The following is a 13218-nucleotide window of genomic DNA, read 5'->3' on the forward strand; positions in this document are numbered from 1 at the left end:
GATAGGCTCTGAGGTGTTGGTACCCTCAGATAAGCGCAATGACACTGTTCCTCACAGTCACCAAAAACTTTATTAGTTTGGGTCCAATGCGATACAAATCGATTAACTAAATATGCGGTAGAAGCCTTTGCGTAATCGATTTAGCAACTAAAAAGATTTCTTTGCCCTCTCATTGCCTATCCTACAACTATTGAGTCGATAATGAGTTGTTCTTTACAACCCCTTGATTCGATTCGCCAGCGCTTCTGTTCCACATGCAGAATGTCATTAGCCGATGGGTGCGCAATGATCCTAAAGGGTTAGCAAATAAATAATCTGAGGGGTCCTGCACCGTGTACCATGTATATTGATGAGCTTTCTATACCAGAAATTTTCCAACCGGTCGAGACCAGGTTTTCTAGCTGTTTATGGATTGTCAAACTTCCTCTCCGGTAACTTCCGCGAAAATCACGCCCGAGGTAGTGGTGTCGCGAATGTAATTAATTCAATAAGACCAAAATAAATCGGTGTAAATCATATGGACGAGCATAGGCAAAGTAACGAGATCCTTCAAACCCATCTGAATTAACTTAAAGAGTTGCTGGTCAAGCATAAGGAAGTCGGAGAGGATAGCGAAGCTAGATTGCGATTGGAAAAAGCAATCTTACGAACGTCGGATACAAAATCGGATTAGGTCGGTAAGTAAATTAATTGAACGTACAATTAAAAAAATAGACCAGGAGGGAAAAAGTGATTATTTTAAAAAAGATTATTTCCAAGTTATTAATGGGATTTATAATGAAATGATGGAAACTTTAAACGTTCACTCGAAAAGGTGTATTAAAGAGTGCGAAAAGATAGAAATAATGTTTGACGAATTGGAAATTATGAAAATTTCTTCCGGAGTCAGCTATGATTAGATATCGTTCTATTCATACCCACCCAGAAATTGTTATTGAGGAATTACAGTTTGCTTTCAACCGGCTTGGGAACAATTTCTTTATACCGCTTCAGGTATAAAGATTTTGTGTTCATCTTATGTGAGAAAGTTTCTAACCACATTTTTCCATTCGTATATGGCTAAAAACCCAAAATATTAATACATATTTTTTTTAAAATACAAGAAATACATATTACAGACGTAGATATCATGTTCACCCTAAATAAAAATTTTCTATTACCGAATATTAAACTTATATATGCACGGATACAAATTAAACCTACTCATATTTCCAATTTACTTCATGCACAAAAGCATGCATATGTACATATGAAGTACGCTGGTTTAATGTACAAATATATCTATCTGAATTAGGCACTACCCCAAAGCTTCATTTACATATACATATGATATATAAATGCTTACAAACTAAAACGTCAGCTCATTTTGTTGTGGTTTCGACGAATTGATATCTTATGATGACGTCATACACGTTCTAGAATGCAAGAAATTCACAGAAAATTTAAAGTTTCACCTTCCATAACTTTGCTAATAATAGTTGGATTTTCTTCAAACTTTCCAAAGTTATGCCTTATGCAAGCGTCAAATTTTAAAGTTCTAGCATGAACTTAAGGAAGTTTCCGGCTAAATTTACAAAATATACTAATATACTATTATTAAATTTATTTATGCAAATATCGGCACGGGATAGATTTTGAGGCCTAGATTTCGATTAGATACACCACTTTGATCTTGTTTCAGATTTTTCGGTTGGATACCTTTTTTTTTTGTGCGTACACGGAGGTGGAAAATCTTAGAAAGACACGTCCGCCGCAGCTCCGCCGCCCGAACGGCGGAACAACAGCGGGCGCGTGTGAGATTCACACCCACTAAAAACCAGTCCCGGTCTCTCCACCCCCGGTCTCTCCACCCCCAGCCCCGCGGGACCACCAGGTTGGATACCTATCAGAACCTCTGAGAACGAGACATGTTGCACTTTTTGGGGGCCATATTTTTGAGCATCACTCTTCTATGCTTCACCCGATATCAGATATGGGACCAGTTTCGAAAAGTATTAATTGAGCCCTTTAATATGATAACCCACATGGTCACATTTTGTGAAAAAAAAATTTTGCACCTTCTAATAACATTTATAGGGAGTCCCCCCTTAAACTTAACACAAAATGACGCCACTTACTATATATAAACCACAAACTGTAACCAATTTTCGTGACAATCGGTATAGCCGTTTCGAATAAATCAGGTGTGGCTAACGGACAGACATCGAATCGGTTCTAATAAGGTTTTGTTTCACACAAAACCTTAAAAAGGGCTGAGGAGAACTAGATTATTCTAGAATGAAATTTTAATATTTCACTCGAATGTCAATTATTCTCGATATTTATAACGTTGGCTTCTTAATGGCTTTAGAAGCAATAGATTCGCGCGAAATTGCTGAGCTTGAACTACTATAACTTTGGCGGCAATGGCCAGATTTCCATGAAATTTGGCATGTGTATATGAAATATTATCCTCCATGCTGGTGGTGGTCGGTAGTCCTAGGATCAATTTAAGGGGGTTTTGCAGTCAATTTCTGAAAGTCAATAATGTACTATTAGTAAGTTTATTTGAGCAGATATCAGAATGGGATATATTTTGAGGTCTACATTTTATCTAAGCGCACTTTTCTGATTTTTTTCGGATTTTTGGGTAGAGTGGTTCCGAAAATGAGTCCTGTCTCACTATAATTGTGCACATTTTGACTCCTTACTCACGCACTTTGCAATTCACGTCAAAACATGGCTGGGGAGAGGTGGATTATTATTGAATGGAATTTTAATATTTCACTGTGAATTATTTTCCCTGAATATGACGTCTTATCTTATTTTCATAAGTTTGATAATGCAATAAATCCACAACGAAATTCAACACGAAGTTTGAACTGCTAAAACATTGACAACCATTAAATTAAATGCGTATGTGCGATACTGTCCTCTATGCCAGTGCAAAATTTAGTACTCCTAGGATGATATTAAGAGTTTTTTTCCAGTCCAGTTCCAGTTATTTGAGCAAATTTGGGAGTGGGACATATTTTTTAGGCCTAGATTTCATAAAGGTGTTTACACAAAACCTTAAAAAGACCTGGAGAGAAGTAGATTCTTCATAAACGGGACTTGAATATTTCACGCGAATGTTAATAATTCTCGTTAGTTGATTTGATAAGATTGAATTGCTATAACTTTGATAGTAATAACCGGATTTCCATGAAACTCGGCAGTATTATGGGCGACGCTGTCTTGTATGCTGTTAGTACCCTTAGGATAAACTTAAGGGTGATTTTCCAGACAACTTGAAAAAGTTGGTATCCAATGGCTATCAGTAAGTTTATTTGTGCAGATATCAGAATCGGACATATTTTGAGGCCTAGATTTCTTATACACCACTCTGATTTTTTTCGAATTTTTGCGTTGGCTAGTTTCCGAAAATGAGTCCTGTCTCACTTTAAGTGTGCACATTTTGCACACGTGACTACATTGGTTGAAAAAAAAATTTTTTTTTAATTTAAAAATTTAAACTCCATGTACATTTATGTCACTCACTGTATGTGTGGGATTTCACAGTTCCCATCTGTCCACCAAGTTTCATTTTGTTCTACACAAAAACCTTAAAAAGAAGATTTCATTCGACTCTCCCAGTTCATCAGATGCTCCATCATTTTAGGAGGTGACTTGAACACAAAACATGGATTCTGGGGATAAAGGTTAACATCCAGAGGCAGAACATTATTTGAAACAGGAAAAGAACAAAAGTGTAATTTCCACTCCAGAAGTAAGCCTACATACTGGCCGACTGACGTAACAAAAACGCCCGATGTCATTGTTCTCCGACGAATACATACATGTTGTCAATAATGAAAACATAATGTCCGACCATTCGCCTGTTATGATGCTCGTCAGCGAAACAGTGAGGAGAAAAGACTATTCCCTTAAGCTAACAAAGTGGGCAGTAGTCAAAAAGGACATCCAAGAAAACGTTTGGACAAATGATTATCAACTCGAGTTGGAAGTCGATTTGCAAACAATAAAGATAAAACATCTGGCTTGGAAAAGCACTCCTGCTCATCATGGACTGCATAAAAAATATATTGACTGCCCTACAGAGGTTAACGAATTAATTACAGAGAAACGTATAGTTCGCAAACTATGGTAAAGAAAACGCACAACGAAAGGGAAAAACCCCAAAATTTTCAGACAAACAAACTAAAGGCCTTAATTAACAAATGTAGAAACGAGTCCTTTAGCAGATATCTCTTAAATTTTACAGCCTGTTCAGAGTGAAATACGAAGTTACCTACTCTAAACTGAAAAATAATTGCAGGCGAAAGAGGCCAAATATTAAGGTATGACACTCGATGATAAGCTCACTTGGAAAAGACACATTGTAAAAACGAAGGACGAGCGAAATGCCAGATGCAGACAGATGTACAAACGTTTCAAAATAAAGTGCTTAGAAGCATAGTAGACGCTCCCTGGTTCATTCGTAATGAGGATTTGCATAGGGACCTGAAAGCTGCTAGATGAGGAAAACTCCGTCGTAGCTTAGCGAGAGTTGGTTTTAGTGAGTAAAAATCCAACACACTCAGGGATCGTGAACCTTGGTTAGTATTTGAAGACTTCCAGCTCGTAAAAAACAGGCATCTACTTCAAAAAAAGAGAGAGAAGGATTTGAATCTCAAAAATGTACCGGAACAAGCATTAGAAATATACTCAGTAGGAGCTAATATGAAAACCATGAACTTAATTTTCAAGTTCAGTAACAACGGAAAAAAGATTAAAAACAACAGCATCTTTAATTGCACTATAAACAGGCTGCTGCAACTGGATCTACTGTGTACTTTTATCACACATCGTCAGTTTTAAAATCCGAAATAACGGAATTCAATCTAGATAGAAGCACATATGTATTAAAGCTGTTGGATGGGCAAACTGACATAATTAATGCTACACATTACATCATCAAGGAGCAAGGCAGTAATACTAACTCAAATATTAATAAAACAAATGCATCTTCTGATTATATAAAAAGGTCAATAATTAATCTTCAAGCCATGGAAAAATTGTACAAATTATTTTCCATGGTAGAAATTCTTTGGAGGACTCTTCTCTCGAACGCGGCCAACAGTTCGCAATTTTTCTTATTATGAACTCAAACCCCCGACGAAAACATGTGGACAGGCAAGATCATTGTCTTATACAGTAAGAGTCCATGGTGAGACGTTTCGAGCGAAACAACAAACGTGCGCAAATTTTACTGTCGTAGCTGTTATCGTTTGAGATTTTCGACCCCAGATAAGAGAAATTATCGACGGTCTCAAAGTTGTAGTCCCCTATCTCTATTGTTCTCGTTTGACCAGCGCGGTTCTATGTTGTTAGTTGTCTGCTTTTTGGCACTGAACCTGCCATCGTCTTGCCTTCATTGATGTGCAGCCCAAGATCTCGCGCCACCTGCTCGATCGCGATGAAGCCAGTTTGTACGTCTCGGGTTGTTCTTCCCATAATGTCAATATCTTCAGCATAGGCTAATAGTTGGTGAACTTAAAGAGAACGGTGCCTCTCGCATTTACCTCAGCATCACGGATAATTTTTTCCATGACCAGGTTAAAAAGTTTGCACGATAGGGCATCTCCTTGTCTTAGACCGTGGTTGATAGCGAATGGTCTCAAAAGTGATCATGCTGCTTGTATCTAGACTCCCACATTGATCAGAGTCAGCCTTGTCAGTCGTCAGGATACCGAATTCCACCGACCATTTGTCGGCGCTTCATCTTCAGGACCTCTGTTGACTGCGGTTATGGCGGCTTCCATTTCCTTTGCAAAGGTGTTACGGAGGGCTGTGTTCTGGATGGAGTCAGTGTTAACTCTCACTTGACTGTCAGAGGGGATTCTAGGTGGTGTTGTTTTTCCAGATTGGAGCGCTATCCCAACGAGATATTGATCCTAGTGTTGTGTGTGTGTATATGTTTTAACATTCATCAAGGTGACGGCGTCCAGTGAACACGTGGTGAATTTGATTGAAAGCGGTCCCATTTGGAGATATCCACGTTTGTTTGTGGACGGCTTTCTACGCACATCAGGTACTTCCAACAATCATTTCGTATGACATTGGAAATTGAATAATCCGCAGTTCGTTATCATTGGTAACCTCCTGTAAGCTATGGTAGCCACCGTATCGGCTGAGTACGGGCTCCATCTCAACTTGGCTGTTAAAAGTATGATTTTGGTGTCATACTTGGGATAGGCTTCGAGGGTTCATTCTACTGCCTCGTAGAAGGTATCCTTCTCCGAACCTACTGTCTCCTCTGTAGAGGCGTGAACGTTAATGAGGTTCATATTTGTAAATCTACCTCAGAAGCGCAGAGTCCATAGCTTTTCACTTATGTTTTCAAAGCCGATAATAGCAGGTTTCAGTTTTTAGCTGACTAAGAAACCTATTCTGAGCACACGGTTTAGTGGATGGCCACTATAATATACGTCTAACGCATCTCTTGTAATGCAGTCACATCTACAGATAAGGTATCGGCTAGCCGATCTGAACAGGGAGCGCACGTTCCATTAGAAAATGCGCAAATCATTCGTTTGTTTTCATTTCCGGCTTCGCTGTAGTAAAATTCATCCGGACGGAGGCTCCTTTTGTGGCTTCGCAATAAGTTGCTTTCTATTGAGGCCCTACCCAGCCCCCAACCAGGAGGACCAGTTGGTATATTTTGTTCCGTTTTTAGACCCGAGAAACTCTCCTTCATTTTTCTCTTCCTACAGCTCTCCGTTAAGATAGAACTCCCAGCAGTCACCACTTGGTGGTGGAGATCGGGTTTAGTAGCAAAGCTGATGGTGTTGGTTCACCAGCGTTTTCCAGGTTTTATGCTCCATCGTGGGTACCAATCCACGTTTCGCCCTGGACCTATACTATCCTTTGACCACGAATTATCTTATGACCTTGCAATTCCCAAATTTAATATCATGGAAAAAATTTTATTATATCCATCGATCTGAACCGGTTTGTTTACATTTCAAAATCAATTTAATGAAAAATTCTCCATATTTAATTTCGGTTCTCGAAGTTCATGAAAATATTCTATTTTGGATACAACCACCTACTAAACTTTTTGCTACAAGTCTTCTAGAACCATACAATAAATCCTTCGTAATCCCGGTCAAACGATGTCATGTAATTAACAAAGTGTGCGGATACAATCCTTCCCAGCAAGAAATGGATGCATCAAACATTAATGATTGACTGCTGCTTCGAGAGGTGTGGATGTATTCCCTTTCCTATGACACTCCAATTTATTTTGCGGAAGCAGTGAAAAGCTTTCATATTTCGTCCTCGCCGATTGCAAAATATTAATCCTGGGTGCATTTAATTATTTGCGCAGGAATTGAAAGAAATCATGCCTACCGGACTACTCCCTGGAAATGCCAGCGCATAATGAACCACGACGTTAAAAAATAAACATCATCAGAGGAAGATGCAACCACAGCCGAGGCGGCAGTTAATCATGAATCACAAATAAATTTAAAGTTCGAATATATAAAGATTGATTTGAAGGGAATTACCTAGTCTGTAAACATCAATTTGTAGTTCCGTATGCATCTGAGCAGCATTGCAAATCGCACCTTCAAATTAAGGATAAGGTGAAATTACAGATCAGATTTTCTCTCTGCGGCAAGCGATGGAAAAACTGTTGGAATATGGACACCAGTTGCACCATCTTCTCCTCGACTTTAAATCCACCTATGATAGCATAGCCAGGATAAAACTGTAGGCGGCCATGAGAGGATTCGATATCCCGACAAAATTGATAAGACTTACTAGGCTCACCCTGACCAATGAACGAGGCCAGATAAAAACAGCAAAATAACTCTTGAGACCATTCGACATCGACCAAGATCTAAGGCAGGAAGATGTCCTATGGTGCACTCTTCTGAACCTGGCCCTGGATAAAGTGATCCGTGATGTTGAGGTAAATGTGAGAGGCACCATCCTCCTCACATCGACCCAAATACTGGCCTACGCTGACGATATTGACATTATGGAAAGAACAACCCGAGATGTACAGTCCACCTTCATCCAGATCGAGTAGGCGGCGCGAGATCTCGGGCTGGACATTAATGAAGGCAAGACCAAGTACGTGGTGACAACGTCGGCGCCAAAAACCAAAGAACGAACAACGGTTGTTGGCTGCCAATAGAGCCTACTTCAGCTTACAAAACTGTTTCGCTCGAGATGTCTCAACATAGGCTGTACAAACTATAATCTGGGTTCTCAGCGAGAAAAATTGCGAACTCTTGGCCGCGTTTGAGAAAAAAATCCTCCAAAGAATTTTTGGCCCCCTGCATGAGGATGGACGATTCCGTAGCCTACATAAGGATGAAATCTATAAGCGATACCATGACCGTCAAGTTGTGGATAAAATCCGGTTCAATAGATTGCGATGGGCGGGTCACCTAATCCGTATGTTTAAGGATAATTAAGCCTAGAAAGTTTGTAAAGGCAATATCTGTGGTAGAAAAGGAAGACGAGGCTGACCCTGCCTAAGATGGAGCGACGGTGTAGGTCTGCACGCCAAGCAGCTTTTAGGGATATCGAATCGGTGGACCCCGGCACAAAACCGGGATGTCAGAAGTTCCATACTAAGACAGGCCAAGACCGGATACCGGTTGTTGCATGGTTGATGGTAATGATGATGAAATTATAATGGTCGTTTATAAAAAAAAATGGAGGCTGAAGGAGGATATAAACTGCCCTGGAGTAACTTTTATTTGGAGGAAATAAACTACCTAGCAACGAAAGAAAGGTATCTGTTCAATTTAAAAAACGATAGTTTGCTCTAAAATTTATAGACTCAAAACTAGAGTTTTTGTTTTGCAGTGTAGATATATATTCCGGGAGCAACTTGCACCTGAGAGCCATAACATTACATGATATGGAGGTGAAACGAGAAACAGAGGTCAAATTATTGGGAATTACGCTAGACCAAAAATTACTCTGGAAGACACATGTCGGAAACACTTGTCGGAAAGCGACGAGGGTTCTGATGACTTGTAGATTTATAGTAGGGAAAAAATGGGATTGCAACCCGAAGATACTACTTTGGGTATATACTGCACAAGTAAGGCCAATGATTACCTATGGAGCGGTAATCTGGGCAGAAAGAACTGAATTCAGCACACAAGCCAGGGAATTACATAAGCTCCAAAGAACGACTTGCCTGTGTATCAGTGGAGCAATGAGGACAAGCCCAACGGCATCCCTGGAGGTCCTTCTAGGATTAGCCACTCTCCATCTGCACATACAGATGCAGGTAAGGAAGGCAATATTCGAGATGGCCGGGAGTATCATTGCGGCGGGGAGTTGTCTAAACCGAAGGATGATTGATATTCTTCCTAGACGGTATCCCGAATTACTGATACCGATGACAACGAGGTTTCACTTCAATAAGAAGTTTGAAACACGTTGGAGTAACAAGGGCAAACTGGGAGAGCGTGGCTGCAACATACGGCTTAAACCAGCAACTGACTACTTGATACACTGACGGATCGCTCACAGCAGAGGCAGCGGGTGCCGGTGTCATTGGTCCAAGGAAAATGTACTTTGAGTCAATGGGCAGGTACACTAGCATATTGCAGGCGGAAATATACGCCATAGACAAATGCGCCTCCTTTAATCTGCAAATGAACTACAGGGGGCAGAACATAGCTATTCTCACCGATAGCGAAGCAGCGATCAAGGCACTTAGGTCCAACCAGGTGAACTCTAAACTGGTGTGGGAATGCCTTGAGAGACTGAATACTCTCGGCCCGTCCAACAAGGTCTGGATACTTTGGGTTCCAGGCCATGCTGGGTTGGAAGGCAACGAGGCAGCAGACGAAGTAGCCATGAAGGGACCAGGGACGCCTTTACACGGGTCAGAACCCTTCTGTGGAATCGGAAACGGTTTCATGGCTATGAATCTAAGAAATGAAGAGGAACGTTTGAGGGAACTATACTGGGCGCGCATACCAGGGATGGAGCAGTCCAGGGTGCTTATTGGGGGATACGAACCCATGCGCACAAAGGATTGCTTAAACTTCACCAGAAAGAATCTCCGAATCATAGGTGGAATTCTCACAGGGATATCTACGGACATTGCCTGCAGGTTTTATGAAGAGTATAAGGAAACCTCTATACACGTCCTGGGACAGTGTCCGGCACTTGTGCAAAGTAGGTCGAGGCATCTTGGAGAATACTTAATACCAGATACAAAGCTAAAAGATCTGGAAGTAGGGAACATACTAAAGTTCCTGACGGTTATAGACCTGCTTGAGATACTATGATCAATAGGTACCCTATAACCAGTAAAAGGGGCACAATAGTTCTTTAAGGACGCTGTGCGACTTTCCCTTAACAGAATAATAATAGTTCGCTCTATGAACATCTAACAATGAAAAATATTAACTTATGTTTTTTCTATAATATATAATAGTTCCACTTACCCAATGAAAATTATACTTAACACTTGCACTTACCGTTCCATTGCCCAAAAATAAATAACTTAAATGAAACAAAAACTTTTCAAAAAGCTCATTCGCTAAATCAAAAACAGCAAAGTAAAAATATATTTGCTAGTGTACAGGCATAGGGAAACCTTCGACCTTACTTCTTCGAAGACCAAACATGAATTAATTGGCAAGACTGTTACCCGTCTTTGCTTCTGCCAAGCTTCCTACAGAAGAATTTGAAAGCATAATCCAGTCAATGATTCCACTAAGGTCCATTCCCATTAATCATTTATTCCTCCTTAATGAAACCCTGTCTCTGGTTCCTGCTGAATTCTTAACAACATTATTGGCATCAACTGTGCAGCACACACCACGAATGTTGTCGACGTTTGGATAACGATAACTTCTGACAGCTGGGGACAGAAGAACCATTACATTAGGAAACAACACCTTCGAAGCAGTGGAATTTTGAGTTGGGAAGATGGTATAACCAGCAGCGCAAATGATCAATCTTTCATCATCCACGATCAGGACAAATCGTTGATATGTAGTAGTTGATTTCAACCTAACTACATTCATATCCATGATGAAAAGATGCCTGTTTATCATTTCGGGGGTCATTTTACAAAGAAATGTAAAACTTACACCAACGAATCAAAAATTTACAAATTCAACACATTCTTCGGAATTAGAAGATCAAATATCTATCATTAATTTTGTAGGCCCTTACATCGCCACAATTAACATATGAAGGTATTGCAATTTTTATACAATTCACAAAAATCAGAAAACCATTGAACTCACACAAACAAATAAATCATAATCAATTCTTTGAAAACGTCATATAAAGATAATGAATTTATAGCTTCCAATTTTTTGTTGTCGTTTAGGAGCTTGTACGTGTGACCCCAAAAATACATTTCCCGTAATTTGCAATTTTTTAACAAAGTTGTTGATTTATATCAACATTCGACAAAAAGTATCTATTCACTAATTTTCATTTGCTTTGCTTTTTTACAGTGCAATGCTCGTAAAATAATGAAAGATAAGCAAAATTGATTGGGAATTGTTCGCTTATGCTTGGGAAATTTTAATAAAATTCATCCGTTCTTCAACCATAGAGCCCTTCAGTGCAAAAATAAACAGGCAGGATCGTGCTTTATATAGACCCTCTACTGCTTTCATGATTCTAGGATGAACTTACGGGGGTTTTACAGCCAATTACTAAAAATTATATTATTACTATAATTAACTCTATTTGAACCGATGTCGGTACGGAGTATATTTCGGAGCCTAGGCACCTTATAGTTGCAAACTCGAAATTTTTTCAGATTAGTTAGGTTCTGAGAATGGGTTCGTGGAAGAAATGACCACTTTCTAGCCCCCACCCTCCCCTTATTTCATTAAATGTCAGAACTGAGGCCAGTAGTGACAGCATTTGATGAAAAAAAATGGCAGCCCCCTTTTGCCCCTTAAATTTCACATAGAACGATGTAACTCCCAGCATTCATGGGCAACCACAGTTCCCGCCAAATCGCCATCGCCAGAACCATCGGTAGAACCTTTTCTGAGAAAAGTGTGTTGACAGGCAGACAAATAGACAGTAAACTGATTTTAATAAGGTTTTGCTTTACACAGAATTTTAAAAATGGGGGAGTTCCGTTGCGAGCTCATATTTCAACATGACAATGACCCTGAGCATATGCCAAAAATCGTAATGGAATGGATCAGCAAACAAGAATTTGAAGCCATAAAGAGGCTAACACAGAGCTTCAATCTTGTTGAAAATTGTTGAAATTACCTTACATACTAGCTCTCCATTTACACCAGGCTCAGATGGAATTAATCAATTCCGGGAAAGAGTGCAGGGGGACTAACAAAGTATTTCGACAGAGCACATTCAGAAATTATGCATTTCAATACTAAACTGCATCAAAATATTTTTAAAAAGCCAAAAAACATTGGACAAAATACTAGGATTCAAAAAATTTTTGCCTGGGGAAAAATGAGTCAATGATATTCGGTGTTTAGATGTGTTCTTTTACTAAAGTTGTAAAGTTATTAATTTTGATTTCAATTTTTAGTACTAATGAATTGTAATTCAATAAAATAAAAAAAATATTGGTTAATCGAATAAACAATTTCTAATTGTGACTTCATTTCATTTGACCCATTTTTGCACCAAGCCGTATTTACTTAAAAATAAAAGCTGTGAGAGCCAACTGATCATTGTTAGAAAAAGTGGTAATAGTGTCAAATGCTACAAGTTTTCCAGTAGATTAGATTCAATAAAGAAAGCATTTTATTTTATGTTCACCTGGTTGCATGTCGTTCCCGATATGATAGACGTTGCCCCGATAATAATCAGAATAATCGGGTATGCACGTAAAACCATTTTTCTTCCTTAATTTCAACTCAAACTTCCTTAGCACTTGTATCGACTTGACCACGCACAATGTAATGTCCACTGACGGTTGACTAGCTTGCAACTACCGCCGGTCGAGTTTCTAATATCAAAAGTAGCTCTTCTCTCAGATCACAAAGCTAAGAGGTCAATTGAAGATAACAACAAAGTAAGACTGATATGATGAAAGTCAAAAATGAGGTGACGTTAACTGCCAAAAATATAAAGAATTTAAGTAGGGTAAATGCGGGTGCGTCTGATATGCAATGGTTTTAGAAGTATTTAACGCAACACGCAATTTAGACCCATGGTTGAACCAAACGCACGGTGAAATTGATAACTTCCTTACCCAAGCAG

At 39.3% G+C, this 13218-nt stretch overlaps 1 protein-coding gene across 2 annotated transcripts in view; it reads right to left on the reverse strand.

Moving 5' to 3' along the window:
• The window catches only part of LOC119658309 (protein spaetzle-like), a 43224-nt gene extending 30252 nt beyond the window's left edge, over window positions 1-12972 (reverse strand). Inside the window, exon 1 of one of the 2 annotated variants that reach the window (XM_038065617.1) lies at window positions 12775-12972. In XM_038065617.1, the coding sequence (XP_037921545.1) occupies window positions 12775-12852 (78 nt within the window). In that variant the 5' untranslated portion in view covers window positions 12853-12972. The remainder of the gene's footprint in view (window positions 1-12774) is intronic. The other variant, XM_038065616.1, reaches the window with a different exon arrangement.
• Window positions 12973-13218: the final 246 nt, after the last annotated feature.

Source organism: Hermetia illucens, chromosome 5 (genome assembly GCF_905115235.1).
Source record: "Hermetia illucens chromosome 5, iHerIll2.2.curated.20191125, whole genome shotgun sequence".
NCBI lineage: Eukaryota > Metazoa > Arthropoda > Insecta > Diptera > Stratiomyidae > Hermetia > Hermetia illucens.